At 38.4% G+C, this 19112-nt stretch overlaps 1 protein-coding gene across 2 annotated transcripts in view; it reads right to left on the reverse strand.

The window, feature by feature from the left end:
• The window catches only part of adgrl3.1 (adhesion G protein-coupled receptor L3.1), a 111800-nt gene that overhangs the window by 326 nt on the left and 92362 nt on the right, over nt 1-19112 (reverse strand). Inside the window, exons 16-25 of one of the 2 annotated variants that reach the window (XM_068321481.1) lie at nt 18354-18574; nt 15382-15448; nt 14270-14361; nt 11680-11848; nt 8959-9138; nt 7947-8040; nt 4582-4710; nt 3602-3619; nt 2769-3071; nt 1-2201 (exon numbers count right to left, since the gene is read on the reverse strand). The exon at nt 1-2201 is cut by the window's left edge and continues 326 nt beyond it. In XM_068321481.1, the coding sequence (XP_068177582.1) occupies nt 1558-2201; nt 2769-3071; nt 3602-3619; nt 4582-4710; nt 7947-8040; nt 8959-9138; nt 11680-11848; nt 14270-14361; nt 15382-15448; nt 18354-18574 (1917 nt within the window). In that variant the 3' untranslated portion in view covers nt 1-1557. The remainder of the gene's footprint in view (nt 2202-2768; nt 3072-3601; nt 3620-4581; nt 4711-7946; nt 8041-8958; nt 9139-11679; nt 11849-14269; nt 14362-15381; nt 15449-18353; nt 18575-19112) is intronic. The other variant, XM_068321480.1, reaches the window with a different exon arrangement.

The following is a 19112-nucleotide window of genomic DNA, read 5'->3' on the forward strand; positions in this document are numbered from 1 at the left end:
CTAAGTAAACATTGGCTTTCCACATTAGGCGGTGTTGGTGAGTGCAGTTTTCACATCTTCATATAATTGTGTCATTTCACATTTTTTCATGAAAATTTGCACTTTAATAATAAATTTATTATTCTCTCCCACTTTTATGTGTACAATAAGATCTCAACCAGCACACGTAAAGCCGATAAGTGGAATATTTATCTTGTAAACCATTTTTGCAGCTACTTCTCTGAATATCTGCTATCTGCAATTTTTTTGTTCAGCTATTTCTGTCTAAAGGACAGAAATGCTTATTCAAGAACAATAAGATGAGACCCACCTGAAGCAAAGACTAAAACAATGCTTTTCAAAAGGAACTATCTCACAGATTCCTAGCTCTGCCCCTTCTTTTTCCCTTTTGGTTTAAATCTACACAGTGGTAAAGTATATAGTAACAACTGATCTGTAAAATGTAAGTGACAGTGGTGTTGCTAAAATGACCGGAAAGAAGTGTGTGCATAAGTTATATTGCATTATTTAAGGAGTGCTTAACTATTTTTGTATTCATGAAAGAGTGACATGAAAGAATGATCCTTGATCTTTCTGTAATCTACACGTGACGAGAACTTATCACATTTCAGAAAAATTGCACATACGAAAGGTTTGCAACTTAAAATTATAAAATAAAAGACTTGGTCATACGCAACATTTGTATCTGTATCTGTATTCTGTACAATACATAGAAACAGTTTGTGATTTCATTATAATCCTTTGATAACTGAAAACCTTTACAGAAGAGAGGAGAAGAAATGGAACCCTTTTTTTTTCAATTCAGTCTGTTCCTTCTTTGTTTTCATTAAAATACACAGTAGCTGCAGTCACTACAACTTGCAGGAATGTTACACCAGCCCAGACAAAACTCCAGTTTAACAGACAAGAACAAGAAGGGAATTGAAAACAACAGTGTGACATGGGTACAGTTCAATTGCCCAAATAAAATAGTTTTTGGGATGACTGGTAATGAGGCCATATATTATACATCCTCCATTTCAAGGCCAGTTTATGTTGAGAACACCAGATTTCAATATCCTGTTGTATCATTTGGGGAGTGGAAATATATCCCAGCACATGTCTTTAGAGACATACATACAGATAAACAGACAGGCAGCTCCTTTATCCAGGATAGGGGTTAGCCCCCTGTAGTGGTGGTGGTGGACACAATATGTTATGGTCTGTTAGAGGTCCATATTGGGGAACTTGCAGGGCTTCGGTTAATCCAAAATTCCAAAATAAAATAACATGTATGGAGATATTACAGAATCCCTCCCCTTCTTCTCCTTTTCCAAGTTGAAAGCGTCTGTTACCATTTCTGTTTGATGTTCATTAATTGTCTCTTTTGCACCCTTTCAGTCTACACTATTTATGACAATACATTCAGTCCCTGCTTTCATTTGACCAGCGATTTCTCACTCGTTTTTTCACAAGTCATAGTTAATGTCACATATTCAGTCAGTCAGTCAGTAACCCAGAATGCTTTCATTGGATGGTTCGGAGAGTGAGAGAGGAAAAGAAGTCTTTTGATTGGCTCTATAGACTGGTAACCAGGTGAGAAGGGTCTACTGGAGGCTCCTCAGGTGACGAATCAGACTCCTCCTTACTCCCGGATACCACGTAACCATCACTACCACCACGGCCCATGTGATAGTAGCTCTGTAGCTCGTGAAGGTGATTCCTAGAACCCAAGTTTGGCATGCTCTTATAATAGACATCATCCAGCTCAGGTGCAGTGGCACTCTTACATGGCTGAAGCTCACCAGAGCTGTCTTCCTCTCCATCTGTTAAACCATTCATCTGCCCATCAGGGAGGTCCGTCAGCACTGGCATGCTGGTGTACAGTGAGTCTCTGTGGTTGGGTGAATGTATGTGCTCATCAGTGTGCTCATTGGTCAGCAGGGGAAAAAAGCTCTCGCTTGCCTCTTGGGGAATACGGCGTGGTCGCGAAAAGCTGTGAGGAAGTGGAGGTGGTGGGGGATGGCTGTCTGGTGGAGGAGGCCGTGGTGGAAGAAGCGGTGCATTGGATTCCTCTCTGATTATTTCCAAACCTAGGTTTTCCTCATGGGGGAAGGCTGTAGGGTTGTCCAACATCATCGGGCCATTGTCCTCTTTAACACTACCCACACACCCACTGACTCCACTGCTGCTGCTGCTGCTGCTTCCTCCTGCCATGCTTCCTGAAAGGTCCATAGGAGGATAGTTATAAGCAAAATTCCTTAACAAGGGGCAGAAATTTTGTTCATATGATGACAAATGGGGATAATTTTAGAACTCAAACATGACAATATTTCCATGTTAAGAGAACGTAAAATGTAAAAGAGTTGCTTAAACTGACATTGTGATAATTATTCCTTAGGGAGTGTTGGACTTACATTTACCAAGTGGTCAGAGATAGGACTAAAACTGAATGTTTCTAAGAATTTGCAGGATTGAAACCTGTTTTCATTTTTAAAGTTCCACAGTGTTGTTGCTCATTTCACAAACTGTCTCTGTTTCCCTACATTTATTTGTAGATTTCCAGAATTTCTATGGACTAATTTAAAGTAAAATAGGCATAGCACATGTGTATACTGTTTCTGGTTTTTTATGGTGTCTTTGTGAAAATATTTTTTAAAATGTACATTCCTCTGCTTTCTGAAAGGTGACTTCAGCTATACATACTTTAAAAATAGAATCATTGTTTAAATACATCAAGAGTGTACGACCTAGTGAACATGAAATTCAATCAAAATCAAACTTTTCACCTCCATTTGCCATGCTGCTGTTGACCAACTTGTTCATCAGGTTATGATTGCGCTCGTTGGTGGCTCTCTCATGGTTATTGAGGTAGGATGGGATGTAGTTAGAAGTCAGCTCCTTGAGGATCTTCTTCTCCAGGGTTGTCTCCTTGTGGTTGCTGTGGGTGCTGTAGCCACCAGTGCGGTCTAGAATCTGGACGCAGTCACTCAAGTATTCACTGCTAGCCATGCTGTAGTTGTTTGCATGGTTACCATTAAGAGGGAGTGTATCCATTACACTGGAGTCTCTTGCGTTGTTCAGGATGCACTCTGAGGAGCAAATAATTTTAAAGAAAAAGGCACATTATAAATTCATTGGATTTTTCAATTTTAAATGTTGTTTGATATCAGTTTTTTGGGGAAGCTAGTAATGGTAATTTTCTTCAAAGGATAAATGCTTCAAGCTACAATAATTCATTTAAGATAAACATCAAACACACTTTCTTCTCTCACTTCCAGAATTACAGTAATAAAAAAGCCACAAAACACTTGAAGTGACACTTGAAGTTATTACTGACACAAGTACATTTAAAGGTAAACCAACTGGGATTAATCAATGATTTCAAATAACGTTTTAAATAAATGTTCAACATCATCCAAAACGTGTGAAATATCACACAATAAAACTAACTGACTGACAATGATTTTTTTTTGGGGGGGGGCTTTAGCATGGCTGAATGCCAAATACGACTGTTTGGATGTAGATTGGACTGAAAATGTAAGACTGAGTGTATCGGAGGCAAGAAAAGAGAGAAGAAAGTTAATGTATTGAAGTAGTTGAGTATTCATTTAGTCCATACTTGTGTCTCGGTAAGGTGCTAGGACAGCATGAGGGAGAAGGGAGAAGAGAAACAACTGTGAATTCATTGTTTGAGAGAAGCGGTGATAAGAGTCTATTAAAACATGAGTACACACGTTAATGGTAGGCTACAAGATGAAAAATATTCAACAAGGAAATTATATTTCTAAATTCAAAGTCTGCTTTCTGTGGCACTGGATCAAAACAAACACAAACACACACTCAAGGGGCTTGTACACATGCAGATAATGGTGAGGGGTAGAGCGGCGGGCTGCTCCTTTGTGGTGCGCCCCAATGAACAACTTGTAAGGGGACAATTCTTTGCACAAGGGAACTTCGGCAGTGCTCAGAAGGTGAAGTGTGAACTGGCACCTCTCCACTGCCAGTTCACACTGCAAACCTTTTGGCCCACATGGATCTTGAGCTGGCCACCCTCTGGTCCCCAGCCCAGGATGCAGTGGACTGAGCTACTGCCATCCCGCATTTCATCACAACATGAAGCAGATGAAGCATACAGAACAACTTTCAAAGTGAAAAACATATTTTGCAAAACTGACACAATTATTGCAAAATAGAATTTCATATATCATGACTCCCAAGTTGCTTATTACATATATAAAATATCTGTAACAGTGACATATAACACTGCCATGTAACATGCATCGGTAGCATACCATAAATCACATTGTAGTCTCATTATACTGTTTCAATAAATCATTGGGAGAATTCTGTCTCAATATTTACTGTAGGTGCTGTAAGAAATGTCCAGTGAGTGTCCTTTGCAAGACATTACTGCAATGTGATTTATTATCTCACTTGGGAGCCATAGTTAGGTTACATCAGATATGCGGCCAAAAGTGTGACACAAAAAAAAAAGTTAAAATAAAATAGACATGCAAAATAAATTCAGCGTGGTGAAAAAAATAGCTCCAATATTATTTTCTGGATGTTGTATGCTTATAATAGAAACATCAGGCACACCTTGGGTGTTGTACATGCCCACAGCTGGGTTGTTATAGACTGCTGAGTCCCCCAGGAGAGTGTTATAAGGATTGTTAGTACCATGGGGACGAAGGAGAGCATTAGTTATAAGATGATTAGCCATGGCTCCTGGTACAGGCAGACAGATAAAGAGAAAGGAAGACCAACAGCCAAGTGAAGAGAAAAAGGGAGAGGAAAAGCAGCAGCCAAGTCAAGGGAGAAAAAGAGGAGAAAAGCACTCAAGACAAAAGACAGAGGAACAGGGAAGAAGAGAGCATGTGAATGTTGCAAAGTGGAAGTAAGTAGAAAGAGAAAGAAGGCAGAGTGAGATGAGTGAGTGTGTGGAGGAAAGAGGGAGAGAAGAGGACAATTACTGTAAATCAAACAAGCAACATAGAGGTGAAAGCCAAGAAAAAGCTTGACAAGTCATTCTTGCAGCCACTGCATACAGGCCGAGGAAAGTGACAGGAAAGAGAGACAGAGGAAGGGATAAAAAGAGCGTAGCTTGGAGAAAATTGTGTTATAGTTCAATACACTTGAGCAAAATAGCATGACTACACGATTGTAAGAAGGGCCCTCAAAAAAAGACTTCTCATTGCATTTTCTTCCTCAGATGGGAGACAAAGCATGTATACACGAGGACACCACAGAAAAACAGCAGACAAATGGTCATAACATCTCATATCATCCTTGTGATACCTCTACCCACTCTTACATATGTGTGTCAAATACTAAAAACTGAGACAAAAAGCATCATCATGGCATTCTTTTTTTTGCACAGATTTTTAGCTGAAAGACCACACTAGTTTCCAAATCCCTAAACTGAATGTTTTCAGGATATCACAGCTCAGACTGTATTACCTAACCTAGTGAAAAAAGACGAAGATGAAGCAGCCAGCAGCCTGAGTTTGGCCTTGGACAGTTAAAAGGGGAAGAACAGAGAAAGAATGTGGCAGAATTAAGGATTTTTTTTTTGTTTATCTGTGTGTGTGTGTGTGTGTGTGTGTGTGTGTGTGTGTGTGTGTGTGTGCGTGCGTGAGTGCGTAGGTGCGTGCATGTGTGTGTGTGTATGTGTGTGTGGGGGCGTGGTGGTTAAAAATACTCCAATGAGCAACTGCATAACATGATAAATATGTCAGGGTGTTCCAAACAAATGAAAAACAGAAGAGAAAAGGAGATGACAAATTAGTCAAATGAATGCTTTAGACGGGAAATTAGGTTTAAAATGTATACATTCATTTTCCATTTGAATATTTTCATTAAGTCAGTCTGTTTCAAGACATTCATTTTTTTGACCTCTTTTCACTTAGCCACAGTATTTAGTCATTTAAAACCTACTGGTTTAGTAGCTCTCTGCACCACACTTTAAAGTTTGAGGGAGGGAGGAGGCAAGGGGGTCTTAAGCCTTGCCTCACTAAGTGTGTGATAATGAAGTGAGACCTACCCCTCAACTTGGAGACTGACAAATAGTGATGTACCTGTGTGCATCTGTGTTTGTGTAAAGTATCTGTCCAATTCAGGATGTACAGTATGTCATCATTACCCGGGCATTCACACAACCATGTTCATGAAATCTGCTCTTTCAGTGGTTAGCAAGACTTTATCCACAATAAAAATTGGAATATGGTGAACAAAGCTCAATATTCATTTGGTAACAACAGAAGCCTTTAGGTGAGAAATAAAAATGAAAAATGGCAATACATGACCTGTCATGTAGTGAAAATAAACTGTCAATGCTTTTTAGGAGAAAAAACTTAATTTAGTAAACTAAAATAAATTTGGCAAAAAAAAGAAAGAAAAAGAAACCATCAATCTGAATAACTGCATATTTTGGAAGGAAAAAGCAGGTGCGGTTTTTGGCATGAATCCAGATCATGGTAGTCCTAAAAACGGAATAATTACAGAGAAAAAGTTGTTCTTTTAAAGGTTTATACATGTTTGAACTCATATTCATTAGGCTTCATCATTTCTAACTAAAGTATAGCTCAGCTGAAGCTGAAACCCAAGATAACCATTCCCAGTTCTCTACTGTACTTTATTTCTGAATGAATTTTTAATAATATGTATTTAATACACGTCTATTTTAATATTTCAAACAATTAAATTAAATGTTTTAATATAGTACAGAAAAAAAGTGTGGGCTGTGGTCTAACAATGTGATATCCCCACCTATATATTTGAATAAGCTCACCTGAAAACCTCACGCTGTCACGCTTCCGGCGTCTACCCGGATATTGGGGCCGCTAGCCGAGTTAGCTCCAGTCTTCACATTTGTCCATGTCTCTCACTTACGGAGCCATTTTGGCTTCGTAAATGATAACGATAACGGTTTACATTGTTTGATTGAGACGGACCTCAAGTTGTCATGTGGGGAACCCGATGCTTTATTCGCCAGGACCAAACTCAGTTGTACGTGTGATTCCATGTTTAATTGTGTTATAAACACTTTATTACACCATACATTACTATTAGATTATCAATATATTAAATACATATTTTGAAATATATTTAAATGTGCTTGATGCTTTCTGTTTGAGTTATAAGAGATGGTGGATGATGTCAATATACCAGTAGTAAATTTGGACACGAAAAAAACAATCTTGTCCATAATCCATCCACAAACATCTCTGAAACTCATCAGATTTGCCAACACGAAGTCGTTACGTCACCACATTGATTTTTGACTACGTTGGTTGCACTTGGTTTATAATACCATGACGCCTGATATTATTGTTTTAACAGTGGAATTTCTGCGGGTTCCCGCTAGTATCTGTAATTCTTTTTACTGTACAGTATCATGATATTATGTGCACGGTTTGCTAGTGATTTTATGATTCTAATAATTGTGGCCAACAGCCGTAAAGTGGGGTAAAATGATGTAAACTTGATTTTTCCTAATCCATGTATTTATTTGAGAGTCGACGTGTAATTGAGAAAGATAAGCAGAGATATACCTGTATTTGCTGAGGAGACTGGTGCACAGATTAAGATGTATAAATACTTTAACGTGTAATAAATTCTTTGTTGATTATATATCCTTCAAGCAATGCCTTAAAGAAGTACTTCTGCATGATACTGCCAGCCTTCTCTGGTGTAGATTTAGAATAGAACCACAAGAAGTTTCAATTTTAGCAGGACTCTACTCTCAAATCTCTAATGTCATTCTGGTAATGTCATTCTGTTTAGTAAAAAAATAATACTGAGTGATACCTAGGCTGTGTTGTGCTCTCTTTTATATCATGGTATCTGTACCAATTTTGATACCTTCCACTAACTCAATGGTCTCAATGGACTCCCACTCTTCATAAAGTAGACAGATATGGTGACAATGGTGAGGATAAAAATTAAATGTTTCCCATGGTTACCTCTGTTTAACGTAGCTGAGCTGTTGATGTCTCCAGTGATGAAAGATGACTCCTGTTTCCTCACAGTGTCATTCCACATCCTCCTGATTCGACTCTTTATACAGAAGGGAAAGAAGTGAGAGACAAAGACAGGGAAAAGGAGGTAGAATTGTATGGAAAGACACAGAGGAGAGAAGAAATAATGAACAGGAAGGAAAAACAAAAGGAAATATAAAATAAATGAAGGGAAGACAACAAAAAATGAAAGAAAATGGGGCAAGGAATGCAATATTGCAATATTTGAATGTACAATGTGCAAAAGGAGGGTATTTTAGTGAATAAAAGTAAAAGTAAAAGAGTAAAAGAAAAGCAAAGTAAGGACAGGTTGGGACAAAACAGGTCGGGAAAAGTACCTCATCAATAATGGTTATACTTCATCTACTTGTGTATCAGCATTAAAATGTGGAGGTGTTTTTCTGGGTTTGGGCTATCTCACTTTCAACAGAAAATACACAAACAGATTCCATGTCTGCATTTACAGTTTATGACAGGGTTTTTACTAGTCTGAGAATTTAGGCCTCCTTGCAGACAAAAATTGGAAAAAGGTGCCCTTTGGGATCATAATGTTGGATTTCATGGACACTCAATAATTAAACCAAAATATTCTAATGCTATTCATTGAAAAACATGTAAAAAGGTTTGCCTAAAGACACCGTGACACTGGAGAAGTAGGAAAAACAGCAATTTTTCCCACAACGATCTCAAAATCAGGTGTAGGTTATTCTGTGTTTTTTTCTTTTAAGTAATGTAATGTAATAAAATATAAATAATCTATCAATTTTTTATTTTCTTATTGGGCCTCAAATAAAACAGTTTGAAGCCACCCTAGAGACGCCAGCTGCTTCCTTTGAACATTTCTCTTATGTGAAGTTCTAATTCTACCTTGTTAAAATTTATAATGAAATGAAAAAAAAAATCTAACTTGGGATTGAAAGTGATAACCCAAAACCCTCACTGCGTGCTCTGGCCTCACCTGGGAGTCTGCTGTGCTGTAGCGTCCAGGTGTGCAGGCAGGTAAGCTCACCTGTGAGCCTGTGGAGTAGCGGCCAGGGGTCCGGGATGTGGTGGTCTTACTGGAGGAGGAGATAGATGTCTCCACGCTCTTGCCGCTGCAGCAGTGAGTACGCAGGCATTTGCCGTACTCTTTACGCACCTGTAGAGGAGAGTTTTGAGGTGGAGATAGTTACACTATGTACACTATGTACTATGTACAAGCACACATGGAGGAGCTGAATGACAGTCAGCTCTTAACTTTCACATATATAAGAATATTTTCAGTATGAGATACCTAAAAATTGCATTGGAGTGACGTAGTCCCAGCAAACCTCTTGTATAAACCTCTTGTACTCTTGTATAAAACATGGACTTTAAAGGATTAACTTCATGAACTTTCATTTCTGGTCAATATCTACCCCAAATCTTATTAAGGCCACATATCCATCTGATATGGAAGTTTCCTTGGGGGGAGATATGATGCACTTGTACACTCAAAACATCTGCAGTTAGATCCCAATCAAGTTAGAACAAATAGGACTGTAATTGGTCTTTAACAAGCTAGTTGGCCTGGCAGATGTGTTTGGCCACATGCTCTGTTTGAACAGCTGTGGGTGAGCTGCTCCATGCATCTTGTGAGAAACTGTGTTGGGCCACAGCCAAAGAAAACCTCAGCACTGTTTTGAGGACATATCTCTCAAGACACCTGATCTCATGGTCTAACACATACGTCAATTGAGAATGCCTCGCACACCCGCATGCATGCATGCATACACACACACACACACACACACACACACACACACACACACACACACACACACACACACACACACACAGACACACACACACACACACACACATAGACACATCACTTGTTTATTGGTTGCACACATTGAACTAGAAAACCTCGGTGGGACTAAAGTCAGAACAAAGTATCAGTTCTTGATAAATTTTATCTCTATATCTTATCCCTCCTCTGTACTCCCAGTGACAGTGTGTGGGAGATATTCCAAAAATATCCCAGTATTTTTGAGCTCTTCCTGCAAGCAATCATTTACTGCACAGGAACATTTGTACTTACAAATGCTTCTAATTCGTTGACTAACCAAACCCCAAGTATAATACAAAAATTAATCACCTTTTTATAATGTGTCATTGTGTGTGTGTGTGTGTATATATATATATATATATATATATATATATATATATATATATATATATATATATATATATATATATATATACAGTGATACCTCTACTTATGAATGTCTCTACTTACAAAATTTTCCACTTATGAAATTTCTCAGCAGGAAAATATTACCTCTACTTACGAAAGAAATTTCGACTTACGTGATGTAAAAACACAGTATCGACTGATACTCGAATAAAAACACAGTATCGGCTGATACTCGAATCTCCCTCAGGTTCCTGAACGCAACATCCTTATAGCTCCTCTGCCATTGGCTATTACCTATTACGTATACTCCTGGCATCCCATTGGCTAAGAGGGATGCCACTCCACCTCTGTGTGGAGCTAGAACGGTGCTTATGGAGTGTCTCGGCATTCGGCACTCGACCCATGAGGTGTTCTGATAGTTTTGTGCAAATGTAATAACTTTTTGAGTACGCATTCGCTATGGACCCCAGACGAAGAAAATAGTTTTTTTTTGTCCATACAAACGAAGCAAGAGATAACAGAAGAACATAAAAAAGGGATGCGTTTGGTTGATCTCGCCAAAGAATAAAATGCATCTACAATCGCCACGTTATTAAAACAAAAGGAAGTTCAAGGAGTTTAAGGCATAGCGTGGGTGGTTGGAGAAGTTCAAAAGGAAGACTGGAATTCATTCGGCATCGTGAGATAGGAGCGCATGAACCAAAGAGGGCAAAAAACAATGTGGACAGCAGTTAAAAGGTAAATGACCATCATTTTAATTCTTTTTCTTTGTTTTTTACGTTATGCACAACTCTCATTTATTGTGTAATAATCTAATCGTAACATGTAGTTGTTACATGTTTTGATGCATTTTTATGCTGTATAAAACATTTATGTTGGGATTTTTGTGGGCTTGGAATGGATTAGGGCATTTGCATGGAAAACGCGTCTCTACTTACGTAATTTTCTACTTACGTAATTTCTTCCAGAACCAATTAATTTTGTAAGTAGAAGTACCATATATATATATATATATATGTATGTGTATGTGTATATATATATATATATATATATATATATATATATATATATATATATATGTGTGTGTGTGTGTGTGTGTGTGTGTGTGTGTGATATATATTATATATATTATATATATATATATACACAGTATATATACACACACACACACAGTATATATTGTATATACTGTATATATTTAGAGAAAGAGAAAGAGAGGGAGAGAGAGAGAGAGAGAGAGACAGAGAGAGAGAGAGAGAGAGAGAGAGAGAGAGAGAGAGAGAGAGAGAGAGAGAGAGAGAGAGAGAGAGAGAGAGAGAGAGAGAGAGAGAGAGAGAGAGATGAAAAAGTGAGAAACAAATATTGAGTTACTGAGTGAGCAATAAAATAGTGAGAGATCTCTGGCTATTTTTGATGCCCCTGCAGATCAATGTGAGCATATGTGCCTATCACTGTGTGTTCATGTCTCTGCCTGTCTGTCTGCACCTTCTTTCTGCAGAAGAAGGTGCAGCTTTCTCTCACCTTCTTCTGCAGGATGCAATGAAAGATGAAGATGAACATCCCCTGCAGAGAGTTGAAGATGGTGAAAAGGTAGGCCATGATGACCGTGCTCTCGTTGATGTACATCAGGCCGAAAGCCCAGGTCAGGCCCAACAAACACAGCAGGGCTATGGCCCCGATCACCCAAGACCTGGTGAAGAAAAGGTGAAATGACTAATCGAATAGCATATGCCCATTATACAATAACAAATCAATTGCCATGTCAAATAAAACATGATGTAATGTAGTAATCTGTAATCTGCAGCAAGCAGGGTAACACAAGAGGTTTGTATCCTTCCAAGAATCAGAAAATCTAATGAACAAAGTTTGAAACATATGGAACCAACAGGCAACAGACAGTTTCGTTCAGAATCCTACTGCTATGGGAGCAAGATGTAGTGGAGTATGAAAATTTTTTGGCTTATACAGTTGTGAAAGAATAGAGTAAACTGAATCCGTTATACAGACACATCTCTGGAGAAGAATCAGAACTTATGAGAAAACTGACATCAGCCAATGGTCTCGAGAAAGTCAAGTGGTCAAGATTTTTCTGAAGTTAAATTCATTTGTGCATTTGTGCACATTTGTGCAGCGTAGAGACATTTTGCAGGAAAAATGGACACTGAAGTCTTTTAGTGCAATTGTGACTTTAATAATGTATTCAGTTAAATTAAACAGAAGTGTTTTAAGTCTGTGAACCTCATTTTCAAATACAGTCTATACAGAAATGCTTCTTAATGGCCAAATGTCAGAGGAAGCTGTCTGTGTTGAGGCATCTTATGCGTTGTAAGTGTGCTCTGAGGTTGTGCGTGTGATTCTGAGTGCAGTCATGTGAGTGGCTCCACTGGACAGTAAGTACAGGGACATTACAGCCATTTTAACGGACATTTTCTCATTAAAGGTCATAGCTTCCGGGTGTGCTATAGCCTAGAATATGGCTGTTAATTTGATTGGCTGACTAGGTAGTGATTGCCTCTCATGTGAGGGATGTAGAGGAATAAGGGGTGTTGGGGGTGGGAGAGCAGAGGGGGATATACTTGAGTCAGTAGGAGGGAGGTGAGTATGGAGAGTGAGCGAGAGAGACTGGGGTGATTGATTGGATGTTGCCCTCTGTGGCACCATTCAGGCGAGACGGAGCCTTCAATAAAGCTCGTCTGACGACCCTCTTCAATAAAGGGTACACTCTTTCCTCTCTTTTCCATCACTTTATTCCACCTCTTCCTGCACTGTTCTCTTCAGTCATGGTTTATCTCTCGGCTGTGTTTCCCCCTCGCTCACATCCTCCTAGTATAATATTTCAAGAGCACTTTAAGGCTGTAGTTCACAAGAACTCACAAATCACAAACCAACAAGTAATCTATTTTACAAGGGCATTTAATAGTTACTTTAGGGATATAGACAGACTCTACGCAGGTTTGACAGACAAATGAGACAATAATAAGCGCGTCAATCAAAATGTCTCTGAAGACTAGAGGCATCTTGGTTGGAGAGTGGTCTTACCAGAGGCACTCCACAACAGACACAATTTGTGATGGTTTGGAATTGAAGAAACAAACAAAGCAAAAGACAGAGAAAAAAGGCAAAAGGGGCATGGTGATGATTAACAAGTAAATGAACCACTAAAAGATACTACTAATGAAGTGAAATAGATTTAATCTCTTCAGCCTTCCGTCTGCGCAGAGAGAAAGGAAGTCATTAAAAAGGGAAAAAAAAAAATCAGAAAGCATAGTAGACTAAATTGGTCTTTTATTTTCGTCTTTCATCAGGCTTTTGATTACATCCCCAAACTGTACTGAAGCTGGTCGTTCTTATTTATGAAAGTCTTGCCACTTGGATCACTATTTAAAACTGCTGTGATAAAAGTTCCATTGGCAGTTAATACTTAAATGATGAATAAAATGAGTAAGGCTTTGTGCTCCGAGCCATGGACATTTTTTTTTTGGATTACAGTCTTTGTAATGTGTTACACCGGACTGAGCGGATAACAATTGTTAATTTTCAATTTCAGTTTTGAGTGGACATTAAGACATATTTCGTTAACCATCACACAGGGTGAAAAGAGATATTCACTGACAAGCATCATGAAAGAGTATAAAACAGATTTAAAACTGGGCTTCATGTAACAAAAATGATGATACATGGTTTTATGTATTTACTAGTTTCTTAGTGAAAAATTTAGGAGAATTTGAGAAGATGGATACAACTCTTAAGTCTGTGTTTTTGTGCATCTATATAACACATATAATAAAACTTGCTGGTTTGCCATTTTGATCAGTACAAATTGAAAAACTAAAACATAGTTTTTGGATGTGTTAGAATGAGCTTAACAGATTAACAGACAGAACCATTTTAGCTGTTTTCCCTCGCTTCAAGTTTTCATGTTTAGCTTAACTAATGTGTTGCAGGCTCCGGTATCGTATTTCTAAAGTAATAGCATATATGAAATAATCTTGTAATGTTCGTGGCTAATGTTCAATAAGACAACAAGCAATCATATTTCTTAACAAGTTGAATTTCTCCTCTGATCAACAAAAAGGCAATTTAAAGTGAGTGCATACATGCATATACTTACTTGATGTTGTCCAAGCATCCAGAGTCTGGTTTGAGTATAGCCGTATGATGGAACATCTTATAAAGAGCAATACCGAGGAAGATGACATTCAGCTAAAACACAACGACAGACAAACACAAGTTAATAATCTACAGCAACAAGCCTAATTAAAAGCACTGTGTCACCACAACAATTAATTTACATAGAATGAATATCATATCATTTTTACTCCAAGAATTAATTTGATGCTGACACAATATCAGCCTACAATAAACAGTCCTTTGTGTGCTGAAAATGCATAAGCTTGAGCATCATGGAAAATACAGCAGTCATTACAACCACTGAGGATCATTGTTACAATAGAAATCCAATTCTCAGAGATGCTGTCTATTCTTCTGGGCTACTAATGCAGAGGTAGGGTGGTTTAATAATGACTGTCTGGACTGCAGTGTTGGGTCTCCAAGGCTTTATATGTTACCAGTAGACATAGAGCCATAACAAAGCACTTCCACCTGCACCACTCTCACTTAACTGCCCCAATTAGATCAGTGATAGCCTGCCTGACATTTCTTAAATGAGTATAAAGCATCAGTGTACATGCTGACATTCATCTAATTGAGAACATCATTCTCTTTTCCCCAAATTCTACTTTTTATGCTGTTTTGCCATTTATGTCTGTGTGTCTGACTCTATTTTTGTCTTTTTTACTTGTTCATAAAATTACGACTGTTCCTGCTCATCAGAGCACTTTCATTCACTGTCATTGTTCACTGAATATAGTCCTTCTTCTCTGGTCTAATTGGCCTGTGTGTTGATGAAGCAGCACTCCCATGAGAGAGTACAGTTCCTGGATCATGAAGGGAAGTGTCTAAGCGCAACGCACCTTTGTTGATTTCTGTTCAGTTTGTGCCACATGTCCAAGGATCCCCAACTTTTAGGAATATGTGCCCACTTGAGAGATAACTCACAAGTGATAATTAATTAATTTGACTATTTACAAGCTCATGCAAATGCTAAAGAAGAACTAAATCAAAGTGTTCTTGCACAAACACTTGGTAGCAAGTCTGCTCTGCATATGTAAGCAAAATCAGTGAATTAGCATTAGCACTGGCATCTATGTATGTGTATCTCACCATAATGATGAGCGTAGCCGGGCCTATAAAGCTCCAGATGAAGTATGTGTCCAAACGCAACCAGCACCTGGAGAGATTAAAAAACAGGTAGATGAACACCAAGGGAGAGAGAGAGCCATACACACACAGAGAAAGAGAGAGAGAGAGAGAGAGAGAGAGAGAGAGAGAGAGAGAGAGAGAGAGAGAGAGAGAGAGAGAGAGAGATTTGATTTTGATTTTTAACATGTTAAATTACAAAATAATCAAGTTGACACAAAATCCAACAGAGGTTCAAGTAAAGATGATTTTCTATAGTACTGTATGTTTTCTGAACAAAGAAACATCTAACCTTTTAACATTTATGAAAGTGAAAAAAACAGACAAAATTAAGAAAAAAAAACAATTATCCATTCTCCACAATCATGCCTTTTACTTTTTTCCTTAGTTTTTTCAATCTATAAGATTATTGGTCTGTAAGAACTGGCTCACCACTTCTTATTTTACTCTTCATATAAAAGCTAACTCTATCCAGAGACATGTTGAGGACAGGACATTTTTTTCTACTTTTGCCCTTGAACTTTTTGTGTCTTGCAGGAATTTTTTTTATCTTTTGCGAATCATATTTTTCTGTTACAGCCTCTTTCAGTCTGATGTCATTTTCGTTCTCAGAGCTACTTCATCAGTAGGTGTCTCAGGTGTTTCTTTCACAATTTTCTTTGCTTTATTCATTCTTGTGTTAGTGTTTTTTTTTTAAGAGCTATCTTTAATAATTCCTCATCTATCACAAAATCATCATCATCCTCGTCCTTCTCTAGCAGAGAGAGAGAGAGAGAGAGAGGGACAGCGACAGAGATGGAGAAATAGAGAGAAGAAATTGGGTGGGAAGTGAAAAGGTGAAAGTGATGAAGAACAGTGTTAAAGGCATTGCAGATGCATAAACACAACTCAAACATACAGTACATCATAAATAGAGGTGGAGACAGCTAAGGATGAGCACCTGTAAAAAATAAACCTTTACTTCCCCCTTAGGGCACAGATATATGATGTGACCACATCCTGCGGTCACAAAACTATGACTCAACTGCCTTCATTTGAAAAGTGAGTTATAGGTGAGCCCCTAATACCAGGCTATTTATGGAGTCTGGTAATGGCTGTGGTGAGGATAAGGGAAACAGGGACACACACAAAAACATACACACAGTATATACATACATAATATATACACAGTACTCATGCATTCACACACATGCAACTGTCCCAGAGTGATCTCCACTGAGGTCAGACCCAGTGGGTTGGAGAAAAAATTTCCAGAGAAAAACTGCTGGTGCAAAATGGACGGCTGATTCATGACCAGGTGCTTTTGAATTATTAATCTTTCAATTTCCACCACATTAGAGAGCCCTTCATTATGGGTCTCTGCCTGTGTCACTGTATCCACCATTAGGGCTTCTTTGCTATGACATAGCAGCCTTCATTATGGAGGGTGAATGAGAGTGAGTGCCACTGGCTAATATGGGAGAGAATGGGTGGCGTTATGTGACAAGGTGACACGGCAGGGTTGGCAGACGATATTTCCAGAGGTTTTGTCTCAATGTCCTATGTCACACAAGGTAAGCTGTGCCATTTTCAAACACAGACAGATAAATGAGTCATATTACTTATTTTCAGCTTTTATTGTGCAGCACTTTGCAATTAAAATTTGCTACACTTTGTATTTTCAAACCCATTTGCCATAAAGCCATTAAAAAAAGAAACACTTAAAGTTAGGAGTATGATGAATATTTTTTTTACACCCACACCAATTTTACTGTGGTTTGTCTGATCGCCTCTATAATATTCATTTGCATTTTGTGTTAAGCATAGCTATTGTATGCTACTTTAAACTAATGGCATGCAGAATAATTTTTCATCCAAAGCTTTGCATCCAGACTCTCATGTTTTAATGATCACCCCACAATGAAATATTGATTAAACTGCTAAATTTAGCTATGTTTTCATGTCTCCAAATTTCCCAGAGCTGATGTTTGTTGAAGGAAAGGTAAGAGTTCTGAACTCCAAAAATCCCCGAGAGCAGCAGAGACATGGGCATTTGAACATGTGACTCATGTGGACATCATATAGGGTCCAGTTATTTATGTGATATTATACTATGTTATATTATATTATATTATATTATATTATATTTATAATATATTTTTTTATATAAAGAGCCATTTACATCAGTAATTATGATGGGTGATGCTTCTCGAATGCTTCTTTTTATGTACAGGTCAGTCAGTATATGGTATACAGGGTAAGATGTAGAGTACACTATATGCTCATTATTTAAAGTAATATGCATTGTGCACCTAATGAGTTAAATGTGATGTGAATGAACTGGATGGGTGCATGCAAAAGTGTCCGATTTTGTCTATTTGTAGGTGGCTTATTATGCCTATAGGTAACTTAATATTAATAAGCTGATGGCTGTATTTTCTTTGATTTATCCTGTATTGGGTTGGACAAGTCATCCGTGTCATATTGTTGCTGTGTCCTTATCCCACTCACTGCTCTGCACTTTCCCAGAGGACATTTTTTTAGCACACAAGCCAGTGTGATTGTGTGCATACCTTGAAAGACTATCTCATCTCTCCAGTCTTGCTCTCTTACCACTCCATTTCTCCCTTATTCTGTTTCACTGTGCATCCCCCGCCCCCTTCTTCCTGGCTCCTTCTTCTTCTATATTCACACATTGACACTGTTATATTCATGCAGACTCTCTATGGTACATCCTCCCATGCTTGTCTCCATATTTCCCACTCCTCTCTTCTCTTTGCCTCTTTCATTCTTTCTATATTGACACTTCTGAAGTTTCACAGCTTGAAGAGGCCACTGTGGCAGACATAGCCAAAATGACAGCAGGCACTTCAGCAATCTCTGTCTCTCTATCTCCCTAAGCCAATCATTCATCCTTCCTTTGCACCATGATCTCCGTGCTACCCCTCTGTCCTTACACTCGGTCAGTGCCGTAGCTCCTGTAGTCCACTGCAGCGGAGACGGCCACAATGACAGCAGGCACTCCATATCCTGCCAGGTAGAAGTACTTAGTCCTGGAGTGCTCACTCTCAAACACCTCTACGAGCATGATGTAGAGCTGCACCCCTTCCAGGAACATCCAGGTGAAGGCTGCCAAGAAGAAGAAATGGAGCAAGGCAGCAAAAACTGCACAGGCAATCTGTTGTGGGAAAGAAAAGATGGAGTGGATTTAAAAAATAAAACAACACAAGAGACTACAATGTTCAGGTAATATTTAATATATTGGGCAGCTGTGACTTAGAAAATGAAGAAATACACAAATACTAAAGGAAAACATCAGAATTAGAAACTAATCAGTCATATTCACATAAAGAAGGAATGTGAAGCATTAAATATTGGTCTGATGATACTAGAAATGAGGAATGGACTGGAGAAGAAGAGGATGAATCAAATCTAATAGAGGGAACTCATCATCCTTGTATACTAAAATGGCAATTACAGGGAATGGAACAACTCAAAATGACTTCAACATAGAGGAGAAAAATCAAGCCTCTTTCACATTTTAGCCCAGTTCTACATTCGGATAGTGATCAAGGAAGATAAATGAGAAAATATGGGTGTCTCACTGAGGATGCAGCCTCTGCTGATTTGACTTTATTTCAAATAGAAGTAGCAAAGTGCTTTCCAAAGACATTTGAGAGGAAAGGACATAGTGGGGTTGACACACTTTGATGCAA

Source organism: Antennarius striatus, chromosome 8, assembly GCF_040054535.1.
Source record: "Antennarius striatus isolate MH-2024 chromosome 8, ASM4005453v1, whole genome shotgun sequence".
In the NCBI taxonomy this organism is placed as follows: domain Eukaryota; kingdom Metazoa; phylum Chordata; class Actinopteri; order Lophiiformes; family Antennariidae; genus Antennarius; species Antennarius striatus.